We start from the raw sequence: 21,268 nt of genomic DNA on the forward strand, positions 1-21,268 counted from the left end.
GAAAGGTATGAGAGAAAAAGACTGTTCCCAGATATCAATGAAAGGACCTTACTATGTTAATACCTAACATAGCAGCAACTCCCCAACTCCCACCCCTAGAGTAGACCCTTAGACTGCATCTTTCACTGAAAGAGACAGCTCATCTTTGAATCACTGGAGGCTCTGCCAACCAGACTCCGAGCAAAGGACTGTGGAACCCTCTAGATTGGTTGTTTATAAGGAAGAGAAGTTGCCAGCTAAGAGCTTCTTCCTGGCCCACAGCACTCTGCTGACAAGACCTCCAAAGCTTCCTTCTCCTGTAAGTCTGTGCAAAGCATGGAGAGGCTGATGCACACGGTCCCCCATTTCCCTCTCCTGTGTCGTGAACATTATTAGCAATTTTTGTGCATGGTTCTACCTCTAGTTTTTGTTTATTTGTTTGTTTTTAAATATCAGGGGCACAAATTTAGAGTGACTAAAATCTGCATTTGATGACACAGTCTCATTGTTCAAAGTATGGCTCTTTGTTATTTTAAGCATGTGTGTATGTATTAGTTGTTTATAAATAATGTGATAAACACCTGTAAGCACTATGAGCCAAAAAACTGACCAGAATCCTCATCTGGCCTGTGCTGCTCCACTCTCTGTCCCCTGCTCCCAGGGGACTTAAATCTGTAAAGGTGACTTGACCGGAACACTGAGACAATAAGGACTAGCTGAGGATGAGTTAAGACAGGGCTTTGATGCACAACTCTTAATACTTTATTAAATTAAAACAAGAACTAAACTGTCAAATTGCATTAAAAGGCCAACATTTAAAACCAGGCCTTCTCTCGCTACAGAGCAGAATGTCCAGTGCTGCTGACAGGGTCCTGTGGAGACCCAGAGACCATCTGGTGACCCTGTCACCCAAGACTGAGAGTATGTATCCCACCCATGGCATTTCTCTACAAGTCGAGGGCACAGCTCTGCACCCTACTCTTCATGCCACATTCTGCAGCAGTTGTTCACACCAGCACATCCTTGTCGGCTTCATGTTCCTAACTCCTTGATAGTTGGCTTCTCTCCTCAATACTGATATTTGTGTTGCTTCCTTGTTAGGCTATGGTAGGTCCCATTTCTTAACCTCTGGCCACTCACCATTTTTCCTCCCCAGGCCCAAGTCCCCATCCATTGCTAATGGTTACCTGGCTTCTGTGGAGTGGTCAGTCCTTCTAGCCTCTGATGTTCTGGGGAAGCCAGGACAATGGTGACCACGTGGACCTCAGTCCCTCAGTTCTGGGACCCTGGGTTGAAGGGCTGGAAATGTGGCAGCTCTCCCAGGGCCGAGGCTCCCATAGCAGCCAGGTTCTCCCCAGGCTCTCTGGGCCCACTGGTACCGGCATCCCCTCCTTGGGTGGAGGACTGTGGCCTAGAGGCTGAGTCCCCCTCCTCAGGCTTCCTCTTGGCCGAGGGTGAATAAGAAAGGATGGTGAATCCCCTCTTAAGCAGGGCTGAATCCGCAGGCACCAGCTCTTCAATCTGCCCTGGAGGGGAGGATTCCAGAATGCTTAGCTTCCAGTGGTGCAGTTCCTGCTTCTGGGGTGCATCTTGGAGTCTCACCACCCACACCTCATCAGGCTCCAACAGCAGTTTCCAACACTGGCCTGGTGTCATTTGGACCCCTCTTGGCTTCATCTTCTGGAGGTAGACAGCATCATAGCGGCCCACTAGGGAGAGGATCTGCAGGTCCAGTAAATAGGCTTCAGCCTCAAGAGGGTCCATGTCCTGTGTGGTGCCCAGCTCCAATACCATGGGCTCTCCTGCAGGCAAGTCCACTTTGAAAAACCCCTCCCATGGAATGGAGGGGCTTGGCCAGTGGGAACAGGTAGGGATTTCCCCAAATCTCCAGGGAAGGCCCTGGGTCCAGTCAGCATCTTCAGCATCCAGGCCCAGAGGTGCCGCATCCTGAGGCTGCAGCTCAGTGGGCACAAAGTGATCATCTAGGTCCATGTCTTCTGACTCCACAGGGCCTGACGCCAGGGTGTCCAATCCCCAGCCCACAGACTCGCCCTGTGCAGGCTCCCATAGGCCCTGCGCCCAGTTTGGCCCCATCACTGGGGATGACCCTTGCTCAGACCCTGTCTCTGAGTTATCCATAAGCTCAGGGTCCCAATCTCCATCTTCCAAGTCTTCTGACTCTAGCTGCCGCTTAAGGTCCAGAAAGGCAGCCTTGTAACAAGCAAAGCAGATCCTTAGCTGTCTGCCATGTTGAAGCTGATACCTCCAGGATGCATGGAGATAGGACATGCCCTCTGCCGCATACCGCTTGCTGACTGGAGGGCACATGGCCAAGCTGTCTGACTCCTGAGACACAGGCAGAAGAAGAAGGACTAGCTGTGATTTTCGAAGATCTGGTCCACAGAAGAGGGCGCAGTGAAGAGCAAGGGTCAGGGAGGAGGGGCAAGAGAACAGAGAGGAGAAAGATGAGGATCACCAGGAGAAGAATTTGAGGTGGCGGTGGATGAACTGTGTCCCGATCCAACAGGGACCTGTAGAGGTTGGCAGGGAAGAAACTCTGGAATTAACTTCTGCTGATGCCAGGGCTCGGTTCTCTGGGATCTGCAAAGAAAAGCAGTGAGGTTAGGGCGCCCCCAGCAGGTAGGTGGGAGCAAATCACAGAGGGAGGAGAACCTGACCACATCTGACAAAACCTGAGGGAACCTCTCAGGACCTGACAGAACCAGAAAGAATCACTCAGAATCCGAGGTTCCTGTCAGAATCTGACCAAATCTGACAGAACCCGAGAGAATTGGTCAGAACCTGACCGAATCTGACAAAACCTGAGAGAACATGTCAGAACCTCAGAGAATCTGTCAGAACCAAAGGAAACCTGTCAGGACATGACAGAAACAGAATTGATCAGACCCTGAGAGAATCTGTCAAAATCTGTCAGAAACTGAGGGAAACTGTGAGCCCCTGAACAAATCTGACCGAATGTGACAGAACCTGACCAAATCTGACAAACCTGTTGGAACCTGTGAGAATCTGTGAAAACCTGAGGGACACTGTCAGATCCTGATCAACGCTGACAAAACCTGATTGAAACTGACAGACTCTGAAAGAATTGGTCAGAACCTGAGGGAATCTATCAGAACCTAAGGAAATCTGTCGTAACCCAACAGAGAGAATTGGCCCGAACCTGAGGGATCCTGTCAGACCTGACCAAATCTGACTGAATCTGACAGAACCTGAGGGAACCTGACAGAACCAGAGACTCGGTCAGAACCTGAGGGTCCTGTCAGATCTTACCAAATCTGATAGAACCTGCCAGAGACTGACAAAACCTGAAGGAAAGTGTTGGAACCTGAGAGAAAGTCAGAACGTGAGGGAGCTGGTCAGAACATGACCAAATCTGATAATACCTGTTAGAACGTGTGAGAATCTGTGAGCACCTGAGGGAATCTGTCAGAACCTGAACAAATCTGACAAAACCTGACTGAACCTGACAATCTGAGAGAATCAGTCAGAACCTGAGGGATCCTGTCAGACCTGACCAAATCTGTCCAATCTGACAGAACCTGACTAAATCTGACAGAACCTGATGGAACCTGTCAGAACCAGAGAATTGGTCAGAACCTGAGGATCCTGTCAGATCTCACCAAATCCAATAGAACCTGCCAGAGAATGAGAAAACCTGAGGGAAACTAACAGAACCTGATAGAGCCTGAAAAAACCTGAAGGGACCTATTGGAACCTGAGAGAATATCAGAACCCGAGGGAGCTGGTCAGAACCTGACCAAATCTAACAGAACCTGACAGAACTTGTTAGAACCTCTTGGAATCTGATAGAGCTGTCAGAACCTGAGGGAACCTGACAGAATGTGTCAGAACCTGATGGAAACTGACAGAACCTGAGGTATCTGTCAGAATCTGAACCTTATAAAACCTGAAGGAGCCTGACTGAACCACCCCCACCTGAGCTAACCTGTCTGGCCTGAGGCTACGCTGGATCACATTGGCACTGCAGGCTCCAAGCCCCACACTGTTAGTCTGTAGGCCCCACTCTTCCACTTCAAGGAGTTCTCACCCAGCTTGGTACCGCCCTCCTGTGGGTACACGTGGGGAAAGCAGGGAAGGGATCCTGCCTAAGCATATAAAGAGCCATTTCCCATGGTGCTCTGGGCTCAATATTTCCCATGAGCCTCAGCCCACCAGGAAATGAAACTGCTGAGTCATTCTCACTTCCCTCATCCCAGGAGAGCCTGTGTAGCCCCCAGAGAGGGCAGTCTTGTTCCTCTAACCCTGTCACCAGGGTGATTGTTCCTGTGATATTTGCTCCTCTGAGGGCTGAGAAGACTGTTCCCATTGTTCTCTTCATTCTGCAGGTTTCTGAAATTGTGTGGGTGATTCTCTCTCTTATGGTTATTGTCCCTTTGTGGGTCCCTTGGGTGACATACTTGATCACAAAGCCTGTCTTTCTGTGGTTAAAATGGATTCTTTCTTGTATCTCTTGATGACAGTTTCTTTATGAATTCCAGAAACTGTAAACTGTTATTTACAATTTAGGCATATTTCTGGCCCTCTGACTTTTCACTTTTAAAATAAAGGCTCTTTACCTATAAATAATAAATAATTGCTGGAGAGGGTGTGGAGAAAAGAAAAACATCCTACATTGTTGGTGGGAATGTAAACTGGTACTGCAAGTATAGAGAACAGTATGAAGTTTTCTCAAAAAAACTAAAAATAGAGTTGTCACATGATCCAGCAATCCCACTCCTGGACCTGTATCCAGAGAAGACTGTAATTTGAAAAGAAACATGCACCCCAATGTTCATAGAAGCACTATTCACAATAGCTAAGACATGGAAACGACATATATGCCCATTGACAGGCAAATGGATAAAGATGTATCCCAGGTGGCACTAATGGTAAAGAATCTGCCTGGCAATGCGGGAGGTACAAGACATACAGTTTCAATCCCTGGGTAGGGAAGATCCTCTGGAGTAGGAAATGGCAACCCACTCCAGGATCTTTGCCTGGAGAATCCTATGGATGGATGAGCCTTGCAGGCTACAGTCCATGGGGTCGCAAAGAGTCAAACATGACTGAAGCAACTTAGCATATATGTATAATAATCCATATATATATACAGTGGATTATTATTTGGTCATAAAAAAAGAATGAAACATTGCCATTTACAGCAACATAGACGGACCTAAAGGTTATCATACTAAGGGAAGTCAGAAAGAGAAAGACAAATACCATATGATCTTATATGTGGACTCTAAAATACAGCACAAACAGAAACACTATCACAGACATAGGAAACAGACTTGTGGTTGCCAAGAGGGATGGGGGATGTAGGAGAGAAGGATTGGGTGTTTGGGATTAACAGATGCAAACTATTCTATAGAGAATGTGTAAACAAGGTCCTACAGTATAGCACAGAAAGTGAAAGTGAGCCTCTCAGTCCTGTCCGACTGTGCAACCCTGTGGACTGTAGTCTGCCAGGCTCCTCTGTCCATTGGATTTCCCAGGTAAGAATACTGGAATGGGTTGCCATTTCCTTCTCCAAGGGATCTTCCTGATGCAGAGATCAAATAGTGGTCTCCTGCATCGCAGGCGGATTCTTTACCATCTAAACCACCAGGGAAGCCCACTGTGTAGCACAGAGAACTATATTCAACATCCAGTGATAAGCCATAATGGAAAAGAATATGAAAAAGAGTGTATATATGTGTGTGTGTGCTTAGTCACTCAGTTGTGTCTGACTCTTTGTGACCCCCACGGACTGTAGCCCATCAGTCCCCCTCTGTCCATGAGGATTCTCCAGGCAAGAATACTGGCGTGGGTTGCCATGCCCTCCTCCAGGGGATCTTCCAACCCAGGGATTGAACCCAGGTCTCCCATATTGTGAACAAATTCTTTACCATCTGAGTCACCAGGGAAGCCCAAGAACACTGGAGTGGGTAGCCTATCCCTTCTCCAGGGGATCTTCCTGACCCAGGAATCAAACTGGTGTCTCCTGCATTGCAGGCAGACTCTTTACCATCTGAGCCATCAGGAAGCCTATATATATATATATATATATATATATATATATATAAAAAATATAAAAATATAAAAATATATAAAACTGAATCACTTTCCTGTACAGCAGAGATTAACACAATACTGTAAATCAACTAATACTTCAATCAAATTTTAAAATAAAATAAAGACTCTTTAAATGAACACTTTAAATATTAGGCACTGTTTTTAGACCAGTTTTGTCTTCATAGCAAAACTGAGGAGAAGTTACAGAGAATTCTTATACTACCCTGCCCCACACAGCACAGCTTCACTGTCAAACTCTGCACCACATGGTACATTTGTAACCATCAAGGACCCTATAGTGATGCACTGTTATCACTCAATGTGAACAGTTCCCATTTATCACTCAATGTGAACAGTTCGCATTAGGGTTTACTTTCAGGGCTGTTCAATCTATGGATTTAGACAAAAGGTTAATGACATACATATGTAGTAGTTTTACTGTCCCTGTTCTCCCCATTTAACTCTACCTATCCCCACCCCTGGCAACCACTGATATTTTTTTGTCTCCATAGTTTTGCCTTTTCCTGAATGCTGGATAGTTGGAATCAAACAATATGTAGCCTTTTCAGATTGACTTCCTTCACTTTGTAATATGCCGTTAAGTTTCCTCCATGTCTTTTTATGGCTTGATAACACTTCTTTTCAGCGCTGCATATTCCATTGATTGGATGGACCCTAGTTTATCTATTCACTTACTGAAGGACTTCTTGCCTGCTTCCAAGTTTTGGCAATTATGAACGAAGCTGCTATAAACATCATGTGAAAAAAAAATCACATGCAAGTTTTTGTGCAACAAAAGTTTTGAACTCATTAGGCAAATACAAAGGAGTGGGATTTCTGGATCACTTGTTAAAGGTATGTTTAATTTTGTAGGAAATCCCCAGTATTCCAAAGTGGCTGCACTATTCTGCATTCCCACCAGCAGTGATTGAGAGTTCCTGTTGCTCTACATCCTGGCCAGCATTTGGTGTTGTCTGTATTCTGGATTTTGGCCATTCTGATAGGTATGTAACGGTATCTTATATTGTTTTAATTTGCAATTCCATAATGACATATAATGTGGAGCATCTTTTCATGCGCTATCTGCCATCTATATACCTTCTTCGGTGAGGTTTTTATTTAGGTTGTTTGCCTAGTTTTAAATCGGGTTGTTTATTTTCTTATTGGTAAGTTTTAAGAGTTCTTTGTATATTTTGGATAACAGTTCTTTATCAGATGTGTCTTTTGCAAGGGCTTCCCATGTGACACTATGGTAAAGAACCTGCCTGCCAATGCAGGAGATGTAAGAGATGTGGGTTCTATCCTTGGGTGGGGAAGATCCCCTGGAGGAGGGCATGGCAACCCACTCCAGTATTCATTCCTGGAGAATCCCATGGACAGAGGAGCCTGGCAGGCTATAGTCCATAGGGTCAAAAAGAATTGGACACAACTGAAGCGATTTAGCACACATGCACGTCTTTTGCAAATATTTTTTCCCAGTCTGTGGTTTATCTTCTCATTCTCATGACTGTCTTTTGCAGAGCAGAAGTTTTTATTTTTAGTTAAATCCAGCTGATGAATGATCTCTTTGATAAATTGAGACTTTGGTGCTACATCTAAAAAGTCATTGCCATATTCAAAGTCATTTCGATTTTATCCTATTATCTATTAGGAGTTTCACAGTTTGCGCTTTATATTTAGGTCTATGATCTACTTTGTGTTAGTTTTTTTGTGTGAGATCTGTGAATGGATTCATATTCTTGCATGTGGATGTCCACTATTTCAAGCACCATTTGTAAAACAGACTATCTTTTCTCTACTATATTGCCTTTGCCTCTTTGTCAAAGACCAGTGGACTGTATTTTTGTAGGTAACAGACACTTTAAAACACAGACTTGTTTAGAGTCTGGTAATCAATGTTAAATGTTTCTTTTGAAATTGTTTTGGCTTTTAAAGTATATCCCACAATTCCAAGGCCATGATGTTACTTTCCTTCATCTAATTCTTATTCTGGAATACTTTTGTTAGTTTGCAGCTAGGGTTGCCATAAGAAAATACCAGACTGAATAGCTTAAACAGCAAAAACGTTTCTCACAGTTCTGGAGACTGTAAATCCTAGATCAGGGTGCAGGATGGTTGGGTTCTGGTGAGAGCCCTCTTCCTGACTATGCAGATTGCTACCTTCTTGCTGTGTCATCACACAATAGAGAGAGGGAGATCTAGCTCTCTTTCCTTATCAGGCCACAATCCTATCTGATTAGGGCCCCACTCTTATGACTATGTTTTTGGGCTCCAAAATCACTGCAGTTGGTGATTGCAGCCGTGAAATTAAAAGACGCTTACTCCTTGGAAGGAAAGTTATGACCAACCTAGATAGCATATCGGAGAAGGCAATGGCACCCCACTCCAGCACTCTTGCCTGGAAAATCCCATGGACGGAGGAGCCTGGTAGGCTGCAGTCCATGGGGTCTCTAAGAGTCAGATACGACTGAGTGACTTCACTTTCACTTTTCACTTTCATGCATTGGAGAAGGAAATGGTGACTCGCTCCAGTGTTCTTGCCTGGAGAATCCCAGGGACGGGGAGCCTGGTGGGCTGCCGTCTTTGGGGTCGCACAGAGTCAGACACGACTGAAGTAACTTAGTAGTAGTAGTAGTAGATAGAATATTCAAAAGCAGAGACATTACTTTGCCAACAAAGGTCCATCTAGTCAAGGCTATGGTTTTTCCAGTGGTCATGTATGGATGTGAGAGTTGGACTGTGAAGAAAGCTGAGCACTGAAGAATTGATGCTTTTGAACTGTGGTGTTGGAGAAGACTCTTGAGAGTCCTTGGATTGCAAGGAGATCCATCCAGTCCATTCTAAAGGAGATCAGTCCTGGGTGTTCTTTGGAAGGACCGATGCTAAAGTTGAAACTCCAGTACTTTGACCACCTCATGCGAAGTATTGACTCATTGGAAAAGACTCTGATGCTGGGAGGGATTGGGGGCAGGAGGAGAAGGGGACGACAGAGGATGAGATGGCTGGATGGCATCACTGACTTGATGGACATGAGTTTAAGTGAACTCTGGGAGTTGGTGATGGACAGGGAGACCTGGCGTGCTGCAATTCATGGGGTCGCAAAGAGTCAGACATGACTGAGCGACTGAACTGAATTGAACTTATGACTTTATTTAACCCTAATTATCTCCTGCTTCCCAGGTGGCTTAGTGGTAAAGAATCCACCTGCCAATGCAGGAGACCCGGGATCAATCCCTGGGTCAGGAAGATGCCCTGGAAAAGGAAATGACAACTCACTCCAGTGTTCTGGCCTGGAAAATCCCATGGATAGAGGAACATGGTGGGCTACAGTCCATGGGGTTGCAAACAGTCAGACACGATTTTGCAACTGAACCACTACCATCAATTATCTGCTAAAGATCTTATTCCAAATGTAGTCATAGTGAGGATTAGAGCTTCAACATATGAATTTTGAAGGGACCAATTCAGTCTACAGTACTTCTTTTTCTTTTGTATACAAAATGCAATTTAAATGGAAGTTGCTTTTCTTAACAATGTTAAGAATGTAGATAGACAACTTTTTACAATGATTTGCCAATTTAATTGTGTAAATCAACCCTTCTTTCCAAACTTCAACATATATATTCAAGCACACCAGCAATGTCTCCCCTGAGATGTTTTGGAGCATCCCAGGATGAAGGAATCTGTAGTTGGCAGCTGGGCCTGGATTGGGCAGTGCCTGCAGGAAGGAGAAAAGACCACCTCTAGAATCAGGCAACTTAAAGGTTCTTCAACTCCCAGTGGCTCCCAGATTTTGCTCCAGGTTAAAATTTTCTTGGGAGCTTTGAAGAGTCCCAGTGGCCACATCATAGCATGTGGCAGACACACCTGAGGTATGTCACACCCTCAGTTGCAGTCAGTTACACCCTCCCTAAGATAGTGGTGGAGCTTGTGATTTGCTTCCAACCAAGAGCAGTGGTAAAGGTGGTGGGTGTCTCTGCCTCGATGAGGTTACATTATGGGGCAAAATGTCCCTCCTGCAATGATGAGGTTATATTATGGGACAAAGTGTCCCTCCTGCAATGATATTACTCTAAGATTAAGTAAGACTCTTACCCAGCTCTTGCTGTCTCCTGGAGGCCTTGAAGAGGGAGAAGAGCCGTGCTGTCTGTGAACTGTGGGTTGCCTCTGGGACCAGCTGACAGCCAGGAAAGCTGAAGCCATCAGCCCTAAAACCACAAGGAGGTGAATTCTGCTAGCAGAGAACACAGCACAGCCAACACCTTGGTTGAGACTTTGGGCAGGGGGCCAGCCAGAGCATGTCCCAACTCCTAACCCATGGAAACTTAGAAAATAAATGTCTGCTATTTGGTAAACCACTAAGTTTATTTTCTATAAAGCAAAAGAAAATTTGCATTCACCCCTTACCAGTGACATCAGAATTCTTACATGGGACACAGGCATTGATGGCTTTTCAATCTCTGCCGGTGCTTCCAAAATACTGTCCTGTTAAAGAACCAGTATCCAGACCACTGGATAATGTTAGAACTTTTCCCATACATTGGATCCTTTGATCCCTCCTCTCTTGCTAGTAAACCAGGCCTGAGTTCAATCGATACCCAAACCAGTCTCCACAGGGCCCACAGTAGCCATGGCCCATAGATGACCAATGGCCCCCTTATGACTCAGATAACCCACTGTGACCTGCCACAGACTGAGTAATTGGGCCTCTCTCGAGTTCCTGACTCACGTGGCCTTCATGCAGCCAGAGTCATGGTCCAGAAGCCAGCAGGGCCCAGAACCTGGCACCCAGACCCTGCCCACGGCTCAAAGGAGTTCTCGTAATGGAGAAGGGTGAGAGAGAAGATGAGGGTCAGCAGGGCTGACAGGGCAGAAGGGCACCAAGATGACTGCCCTGGTCCAGCTCAGGGCCCCATGGCGCGGGGAGCTGAGCCCAAACACTGGCTGAGACCCTCAGAAGGAAGAAGACCAAAGCCCCACCATGTGCTGCCGGATCACCCGCACCTTCGTGCTGCAGCAGAAGTTACTGGTTTCACCCATTCAGCCTTCCACAGTTCCTGAGGCTCAGAACATTCCAGAGATGTCTGTGGAGTGGACACATTCCTACTCCTTCTCTGGCTTGGTGACCTCCATCCTCAGGATACCCAGTTGTCACACTGTTCCTGACCTGCTGCATTCCCAGGCATGGCCCCTGTCTCCCCAGCCCGGTTCAGAGCCAGTGTGGGCCAGTGCCTTTCCCAGACAAAGCCTCCGCCAGCGTGTCCGGGAATCTGATCTCAAGATGGCCAGTCACGCCCAGAAAAACCACCCAACCCGCGAAGCCGTCAAACTCCTGTGGGCTTGGATCTGTGGGCAAGTGACCCAGCTGGAATCAAGCCCTGACAAGAAAGAAAAGTGTGTTTAGACAATCAAATGACTCACCAAATAGAACCTTCTTGAAAAGTATTGTAATAATCAAGCCAAGGAAGGGATCACTGCCTATTCCAGTGAAGTCCAAGTACTTGAATCTTAAACATTTACATCGTTGCTCTTGTATTATAAAGCAGAGTCCAGCCCTCACCTTCCATCTCCATATTTGCAGCATATTTGTTAATCGCTCAGTCCAACTCTTTGCGACCCCGTGAACTGTAGCCTGTCAGACTCCTCTGCCCGTGGAATTCTCCAGGCAAGAATACTGGAGTGGGTTGCCATTTGCTTCTCTAGGGAATCTTCCCGACCCAGGGATGAAACCTTGGCCTCCTGCATTGCAGGCAGATTCTTTACCATCTGAGCCACCAGGGAAGCCCAACCAGGGATCATTTGCCCCAAGAATTTCACTAGATTTTTATTGGCTTTCCTCTCTCATTCCTCCTCCCAGGCAATAAAGAAGATGAACGGTTTAATACTTTCTTGCATGAGTTCACTACAGAGAGCTCTTGAGAGGGATGCTGCCTGTTGATGAAAAGGAAGATCTCTGCTTCCACAGGGAGCAGGCACCCAGCAAGGCCCAGAGGATGTGAGACACCGTCATTGGTGTGGAGAATATATGTGCTCTGTAAAGTTTGCCTGACAGTTGATTTTCTTTCTTTCTTTCTTTTTTTTAACTGATTTTACTGATAAAATTAGAGTTGTATTTCTAAAAGATACAAGAAGCCACAAAGACAAGGACACATAACAATTCTCTGACCAACTTATGCCAGTAAGGCTCAAAGTCAGCCATAAAAATGGATAAGGTTCATGAGCTTACTGAAAAGTAATGTACAGAGCCACTGGTTTCTGTCTCTGCACCCCTTGGGGTAAAATGGGGGTCACACACTAGTGGGGGCCTCCATGATCATGCTCCAATTTCCTTAGAGGCACATGTTTCTATAGGAACATTAAATTTTGAATGCCGTGATAAATCTGAAGAAATATTAAGAGTCTTGGATTTTCATTTTCATATTTTATGCACCTAGGCATAAGAGTCATTTTCACTTGTTTCCCTCTTACCATTAGAAGTTAATGTAATTAAAGAGTTCAGTTACATCTGTTCCCCTTCTGCCCTGACTGGTCTTTGTTGGCCAGTTTCGCCTGCAGTCATGGCCCCATTATCCTTTCTGCCTCTAGCTGCTTCCAATTAGAGGTTTGACCTCAAAGGACACCTTCCCCTCAAGCAGGCCTTGTGCCTTTTCCAGCCTCCGGGCAGCACAAGCTTCAGGGACTTCCTGGGGGATAATATAATGCAGATTGTGCCTCCTTATGCATTTCGCCTCTTCCCCTGCTACACACTGCAGAGACACGCCCCGTGTGTGGTCACACTCTCAACATCGACCTGGACTTTTACCATCTGAAATTAAGGTGTTTCTCTGCTGAGGAGACAATTGTCAGCCCCTCCCCACCAAAGAGCTTCACAGGTGGCGCTGGTGGTAAAGAACACGCCTGCCAATGCAGGGACAAAAGAGACCTGGGTTCGATCCCTGGGTCTGCAAGATCCCCTGCAGGAGGGAATGGCAACCCACTCCAGTATTCTTGCCTGGGGAATCCCATGGACAGCGGAGCCTGGCGGGCTGCAGTCCACAGGGTCACAAAGAGTCGGACATGACTGAAGAAACTGAGCACACGCATACCTCATTAAAATGGAGCATGCAGAGCAAGAAATAGCCCTTTTGTTTTCATTAAAAAAATTTTTTTTAAATTGGAATATAGTTACTTTATAATATTGTGTTAGTTTCTGCAGTACAATGAAGTGAATCAGTTATATGCATACATACTTCCCCTCCCTTCTGGACTCCCCTCCCCCTCTCCCTAGCCCTCCCATCTAGGTCACCACAGAGCACTGAGCCGAGCTTCTGTGCTTTATAGCAGGTTCCCCTAGCTGTCTATTCTATACATGGTAGTGTGTAGATGTCAACCCTAATCTCCCAGTTCATCCCACCCCTCCCTCCCCTCCCTGTGTCCGCATGTCCACTCTCTATGTGTGTGTCTGTATTCCTCCCTTAGAAATATGTTCATCAGTAGCAAATCAAAACTGCAATGAGGTATCATCTCACACTGGTCAGAATGGCCATCATCAAAAAGTCTACAAATAATAAATGCTGGAGGGGGTGTGGAGAAAAGGGAACCCTCTTGCACTGTTGGTGGAAGTGTAAACTGATAAGTCACTGTGGAGAATAGTATGGAGGTTCCTTTGAAAACTAAACTTGGAACTACCCGTATGACCTGTCCTTTTTTTTTAACCCTTGAGTTCCCCCGCCCAGGACAGGCCCTCAGCATGTACTGTCCCACGGGTGGGCAGGTGGGCTGTCAGTCCCAGCGGGAGGGGTCCCAATGGGCTCTAGAATCCAGTCGCACTATGTCACTGCAGCTGGATCTTCATGTGTGGTGAGACATGCCCAGCCTCCCAAACAAAGCTGCCAGACTCAGATATGGGGCTGGGAAAAGTGCAAGTGTGGGTCCTTTAGTCATGTCCAACTCTTTGTGACCCCATGGACTGTAGCCCACCAGGTTCTGTCCATGAAATTTTCCAGGCAAGAATTCTGGAGTGGGTAGCTGTTCCCTTCTCCAGGGTATCTTCCCCACCCAGGGATCGAACCTGAGTCTCCTGCACTGCAGGGAGATTCTTTACCATCTGAGCCACCAGGGTTTACCAGAATGAGGTAAATGATTTTGTTATGTGATGCTAATAGGTCATGTCTTATAGCAGGAACTTGGGCTGCAGAGTTTCCAGGAAAGGGGCGCCTCAGACACAGTGGGGCCACCACAGGAGTTGATGTTACGATCCCAAGATCCCAACTAGGAAGAGGATGTGTGCAGGAGGGGAATGAGCGTTGGAGACTTGAGACTCAACTTGCACCTCTGGCCAGGCAGAGGCAGGGAATCTGTTTAATTCCCACAGCAAATGCACCTTTTGGGTCTTGTGGCCCCAACTGACTATAATTGAATGAATTACTTCTCTTCTCAAGGGTTGTCAGGATGTCCTCTAGAAACATGGATGGTTTGTGCAGAGATGTCATTTTGGGAACTTCTGGGCAGTAGAACCCTCTTCATATCTGACACTGAAGGGAGATTTTTATCATTGTTTCAGATTTTTCTATCTTCAGGGCAAACTCCAAGAGATAGTGAGAGACAAGGAAGCCTGGCGTGATACAGTCCATGGGGTCTCAAAGAGTAAGACATGACTTAGTGACTGAACAACAAGATTGTTCTGTTGAGTGTGGGGCATGAGAAGGTCCAAAGCAAAAGGGAAAGGAGGTGTGTGCTCCGAGAGCCTAGGTTTCTTAGCCCCTTGGGAAGACGCTTGTGACAAGTTGTCCCAGAACTTGGAGCAGAGGGTGGCCTTGAGCCCCCACTTCTGACACGTGTGAGTGTCCAGTTTGGTCCTGTGGAATAAGTCAGCTCCTGAAAGTCAGGGCACTTCCCATGCGTCCTGAGAGATAAGATCTTTCCAGAGTTTCAGAGCTGGACAGGAATTAGTGAGAGCATAGGATGGGTCAGCAGTTGGCTGGACAATGTCCCCGAAGATGTCCACTAATCCCGGGACCTATGACTATGTCACTACACACAGTGGAGGCTTTGCAGGTTTGATTGAGTTAGGAGCCTTGAGATGGTATGGGGGGATAACCTGGGACCAATGGCGTCACCATCCTTACAAGATGGGGACAGAAGGCAGAGTCAGAGAGTGAAGGTGAGAGGACGGAAGCAGAGATCACAGGAGACGATGCCAGACTGCTGACCTGGAGACAGAGGAAGGGGCTGCAAGTCAAGGGATGTGGCTCCTCTGGAAGCTGGAACAGGGAGGGAGGGGTTCTCCCTGGGAGCCTCCAGAAAGAGCCAGCCCTGGGTCCATTGCAGATGCCAGACCTACAGACTCAAGAGAAGAAATTGTGTGGCTTCAAGCTGCTGAGTGGTGATGATTTGGTAGCCGCTGCAAACTCACAGGATGAACGTGTTTCTCTTTGGATGGTTCTGAGGGGCTCTGGAGTAGGGGACATCGAGATGCCCCATTTTCAAATCTCTCCCGGAAGTGGAGACAGCTGCTTCAAGGACAGCGTCAAGGAGATACGTGCCTCCCAGCAGTGCGTGACCAGGGCTGGGATAGGCTGATGATCACTGCTTGTGGGAACATGGGGAGGACGTGATGATCACTTGCTGGGGGCATGTTCACCCTGAATCTGGCTCTTCTTATGGTGACCACAACTACTGGAGCCTCTGATGCCTGGAGGCTGCCGTGTCAGCAGCATAGCTGATGGATGTGTGGACAGCTGCACAGAGTCTGAATGGATGTGGTGGCTGTGGCTACTGTGGAACTTCAGACACAAGAGTTGACATGAAAGAACCTAAGGATGGTTCCAGAGGCTCTAGAGTCATCCCTCCAAGGGCTCTGGGCACTGGAAGGCCCCTGGGAAGGAGAACCCACCCGTGTCATGGCCCTTTGGGGACCGTGCTCACCCTACTGTCTTGCCCATTCACTGAGTGCCAATCCCTCAATGGAGTCTGGAAGTGTGAGGGTTCACAGTCCACAGCAGCCTGACAGGCAGGCACTGGAGGGTGCCTGGGAGAGGCAGGCAGTGAAAAGAGCCATGCTCAGGACTCCAACCAGAAGGGGCTGGTCTAAACATTACCACCGCCCTTGAAGCACTTCCAAGGGCTTTCAGTGGCTTCCAGAGGTACAGTCATAGCACATACTTATTCTAGAAAATTAGGAGAATATGGAAATCAATGAAGAAAATTCAATAACTCACAATACCACACCCAGAGGTAATCACGCTGGTATTGGTGTTTCCATTCTTTACATGCTCAAGGGATTAGATCTGATAGAGTGCCTGAAGAACTATGGCTGGAGGTCTGTGACATTGTACAGGAGGCAGGGATCAAGACCACCTCCAAAGAAAAGAAATGCAAAAAGGCAAAATGGTTGTCTGAGGAGGCCTTACAAATAGCTGTGAACAGAAGAGAAGTGAAAGGCAAAGGAGAAAAGGAAAGATATGCCCATTTGAATGCATATATCTTCATGACCCAGATAATCACAATGGTGTGATCACTCACCTAGAGCCAGACATCCTGGAATGTGAAGTCAAGTGGGCCTTAGGAAGCATCACTATGAACAAAGCTAATGGAGGTGACAGAATTCCAGTTGAGCTATTTCAAATCCTAAAATATGATGCTGTGAAAGTGCTGCAATCAATATGCCAGAAAATTTGGAAAACTCAGCAGTGGCCACAGGACTGGAAAAGATCAGTTTTCATTCCAATCCCAAAGAAAGGCAATGCCAAAGAATGCTCAAACTACCACACAATTGCACTCATCTCACATGCTAGTAAAGTAATGCTCAAAATTCTCCAAGCCAGGCTTCAACAGTATGTAAACTGTGAACTTCCAGATGTTCAAGCAAGATTTAGAAAAGGCAGAGGAACCAGAGATCAAATTGCAACATCTGTTGGATCATCAAAAAAACAAGAGAGTTCCAGAAAAACATCTACTTCTGCTTTATTGACTATGCCAAAGCCTTTGACTGTGTGGACCACAAAAAACTGTGGAAAATTCTGAAAAAGATGGGAATACCATACCATCTGACCTGCCTCTTGAGAAATCTGTATGCAGATCAGGAAGCAGTTAGAACTGGACATGGAACAACAGACTGGTTCCAAATTGGGAAAGGAGTACATCAAGGCTGTATATTGTTACCTTGCTTATTTAACTTGTATGCAGAGTACTTCATAAGAAACACTGGGCTGGAGGAAGCACAGGCTGGAATCAAGATTGCCGGGAGAATTATCAGTAACCTCAGATATGCAGATGACACCACCCTTATGGCAGAAAGGGAAGAACTAAAGAGCCTCTTGATGAAAGTGAAAAAGGAGCGTGAAAAAGTTGGCTTAAAGCTCAACATTCAGAAAGCTAAGATCATGGCATCTGGTCCCAGCACTTCATGGCAAATAGATGGGGAAAAAGAGGAAACAGTGAGAGACTTTATTTCTTGGAGCTCCAAAATCACTGCAGATGGTGACTGCAGCCATGGAATTAAAAGACGCTTACTCCTTGGAAGAAGTTATGACCAACCTAGACGGCATATTAAAAAGCAGAGACATTACTTTGTGTAGTCAAGGCTATGGTTTTTCCAGTAGTCATGTATGGATGTGAGAGTTGGACTATAAAGAAAGCTGAGTGCTGAAGAATTGATGCTTTTGAACTGTGGTGTTGGAGAAGACTCTTGAGAGTCCCTTGGACTGCATGGAGATCCAACCAGTCCATCCTAAAGGAAATCAGTCCTGAATATTCATTGGAAGGACTGATGCTGAAGCTGAACTCCGATACTTTGGCCACCTGATGCAAAGAACTGACTCATTTGAAAAGACCCTGATGCTGAGAAAGATTGAAGGCAGGAGGAGAAGGGAATGACAGAGGATGAGATAGTTAGATGGCATCACCGACTCAATGGACATGAGTCTGAGTAAACTCTGGGAGTTGGAGATGGACAGGGAGGCCTGGTGTGCTGCAATCCATGGGGTCTCAGAGAGTCGGACACGACTGAGTGACTGAACTGAACTGAACATGCTTAAAGACATGTGATACCCAACATGGGTGTACACGGCACAGAGTCTCCCAGACTTGTGACACTTACATGTGTAAATAGGCAAGAATCCACTTGCACACATCACATCTGACACTTGCACAGGTAGCCACAGAATTTTTTCTTTTAAAAAATCAAAGCAATACTATGTACATAACTTACAACCTATCTTTTCTTTTCACTGAACAGATGCTGATCACTTCACAGCATATCTTCTTTGAAACTTGTTGTCTGTGGATGTCATGTTCCGTGGTGTGGCCATATCACAAGCATTCCTACCGATGGATACTGATCTTGTTTCCTGGTTATCACTCCTCACATCATTCCAAAATGGACATCCCGTTTTGCAGTCTTAAACTTATTCCTGTAAACATCAGTATCTTTGCTGACATCTTGTGGAAACGAGTTGTAGTCTTTCTGTAGTGCCGGATCATTTCCTTCTGTCTCTCTTGTGTTCATAATTGTCTTTACCCTCAGCCACTGCCTTTGGTTTCTGAAGAGACCTGAGAGGAGAATCCCTGGGTTTGAGGCTCCCCAGGGTGTCCTAAATTCTAGATCATTCCTCCCGTGGACTCTCTCGAGCATTCTGAAGGGTGTGCAGATGTTGGGAAGCTTGTGCCCACGTCTCCATGACACTGAGAATGAGTTGCCCTCCCTCCCAGCTTGGGAACTACTTCGGAAGCCGTGCCAGCCCCCAGTGTGTGAAGCTGCTGCAGAGCCTTGTTCCTGTTGTCCTGGCACCGTGCTGACCCTTTGTTGGGCATCCTGCGGGGGTGAGCACCTGGCACGGGCCAGGGCTTGTTAGTGCCTGTTGAACAGATGTGCAAATAGATCAGTGAAAAACCAATGACCGGATGTACAGGAAGAGAGATGACTGTCCTCTAATCCTCTATTCTGATCTAGAGTTGCCGGGAGGGGAAGGGGAATGGGAAGATGGCGGGGGCTGCCCCCACTGGGTGTCTAAGTGCCTTTGCTCTCCCCTATGTGACATACACACACAGCCAGGAAGCCAGGTAGGTAGCCATCCCCGCTCAGACCCAGGGTCCAGGAGCCAAGGCTGTCACCTTGAATGCTGGAGTCCATGAGAACTCGTGGTTGAGGGTAGAGCCCTCCGTTGTGAGCCCCAGCATCAGATGGCAGAAGGGGCCTGGGCGCTCGAGAGGAAGTTCCAACAGGCCAGGGTTCAGATGCCCGCCCTTGGCCTCCTTGCTGTGGGGGCATAGCCCCCCAGGCTTCAGCACCGTCCATCTGCTGGAAAGGGCAGCTGGGATCAGGTAAGGGGTTGGGGGCACAGACTCTGCCATAAAGATGTCCCAGGTGGAGTTGAAGCCTGACAACTATGGGCATTGAGAAGGGGATAGGAGAATGATTCCCCTGATGATTGAGTTTTGTGTTCTGAGTTTCTTCTCTATGTCAGAGACCTGAGTCAAAGTTAGTCATCTACTCTGGGTGGCTGCTGCTGCTGCTACGTCGATTCAGTCGTGTCCGACTCTGTGAGACCCCATAGACGGCAGCCCACCAGGCTCCCCTGTCCCTGGGATTCTCCAAGCAAGAACACTGGAGTGGGTTGCCATTGGCTTCTCCGCTGGTTGGCTGACAAGGAGGAAAAGATAAAGGTGTGTAGAGAGCACAGACTAGTGCTGGGGAGGTGATGGCTCAGTGGGCTCAGCAGACAAGTGAAAACTCACCCTGAGGGTTGTTGCTATTCATTAGTGTCCCAGGCTTAGAGGGGGTGTCCTTATAGGTCACAGAATGTTCCTAGCCTCCAAGTCCGCAGCTCTTCCAAACCACCTGAAGCAGCCACCTATCCCTCATAGTCTCTGCCCAGCCGATAAGAGTCAGGGGCCCCAGACCTCCAGCCTCCAGCCACAGTTCACAGCATGGAGCTTTCCTTCCTTAAGTACATGGGAGACAAAGCGAGAGTCTGTGTATGTGTACACATGTGTATGTGTACATGTAGGTGATGTGTATATGTATAAAGATATAAATATCTGATATTATACATATGTATAGAAAATAATGTGTCATATATAATATATGCAGTATGTATGTATTTATAAAATAATGTAATCAAGTGGATGACATCCATTACCTTGCCACTTCCTTGCTTAGAAGTAACTCACATTTTCCCCTCCAATCAGGAGGAAGTCATGACTGCCCTAGGGGGTCACCTCAGGGTGTCTGCCACATGCTATGATGTGGGATTTTTCAAGGTCCCAAGACAATTTTAACATGCAGCAAAATTGGGAAACAACTGATCCAAGGAATTTTGTCATCTAATTCCAGAGGTGGGTGGGTCTTCTGGCAGACCCAGATGTTTTGACCAGGAGTCTAGATGAAAACTCGTTCACTTGGGGACACCCATCAGATTCCCTGGGGAGATGATGCAGATGCAGCTGGATGTACCAGTTGGAAGTTTGGAAGGAAGGGCTAGATGATGTGATTAATTTAGCAAATTATTTTAAAAGCCATTCTCAGATTTCCCCCATTATTCAAGCAAAGCCTACCTATGAAATCTTTCATAAGCTGAAACATCCTGGGACTTCAGAAATGGATATTAACCCGTAGGACTTTGTGGCTCAGCTGGTAAAGAATCTGGCTACAATGTGGGAGACCTGGGTTTGATCCCTGGGTTGGGAAGATCCCCTGGAGAAGGGAAAGGCTACCCACTCCAGTATTCTAGCCTGGAGAATTCCATGGACTGTATAGTCCATGGGGTCTCAAAGAGGTGGACACACAACAGAGCGATTTTCACTTTCACTTTTCATAAAAAAGAAGTCGAATCCAGAGAACTTTTGCAAAGCGGGGGATACCTGTATGTATTCTCTTGTATTATAATTTTTTTTTTTTTTTTTACAAAAACAACTTACTTACATTTAAATTAAGTTAAAAATTAAGAAACAAATAAAATTTAAAAATGTGAAAGCGTTAATGTGAAGATACAATAAATCAACATTGTGGTCTTGGAGAACTGAAGATGTTCTTTACAAAGACCAAGAAAATATTTTCTTGAAAACAGATGAACACATTTCACCATAACTAAAGACTTTGAACAAAATGAAACAGTGAACCACAAAAGTGTAAAATGTGGTTAAAATGTATTTTCAAAAGAAGTGTTTGTTTAAAGAACACTTTATTTTAAAAGTGTTTAAGCTCTGAGAAGAGCTAAAGAGACAGAAATGT

The 21,268-nt window shown here is 46.3% G+C and overlaps 1 protein-coding gene across 1 annotated transcript; it reads right to left on the reverse strand.

The window, feature by feature from the left end:
* Window positions 1–1,251: 1,251 nt before the first annotated feature.
* Window positions 1,252–2,307, reverse strand: LOC102276876 (testis-expressed protein 19.2). The gene has a single exon (XM_005907177.1). It carries the CDS (start codon window positions 2,305–2,307, stop codon window positions 1,252–1,254), a length of 1,056 nt encoding a protein of 351 aa, XP_005907239.1.
* Window positions 2,308–21,268: the final 18,961 nt, after the last annotated feature.

Source organism: Bos mutus, chromosome 19 (assembly GCF_027580195.1).
Source record: "Bos mutus isolate GX-2022 chromosome 19, NWIPB_WYAK_1.1, whole genome shotgun sequence".
Taxonomy (NCBI): Eukaryota; Metazoa; Chordata; class Mammalia; order Artiodactyla; family Bovidae; genus Bos; species Bos mutus.

Bases quoted from the DNA above. Each gene is read 5' to 3' on its own strand.
- LOC102276876 (XM_005907177.1), bottom strand. From the start codon at position 2,307: ATGTGCCCTCCAGTCAGCAAGCGGTATGCGGCAGAGGGCATGTCCTAT.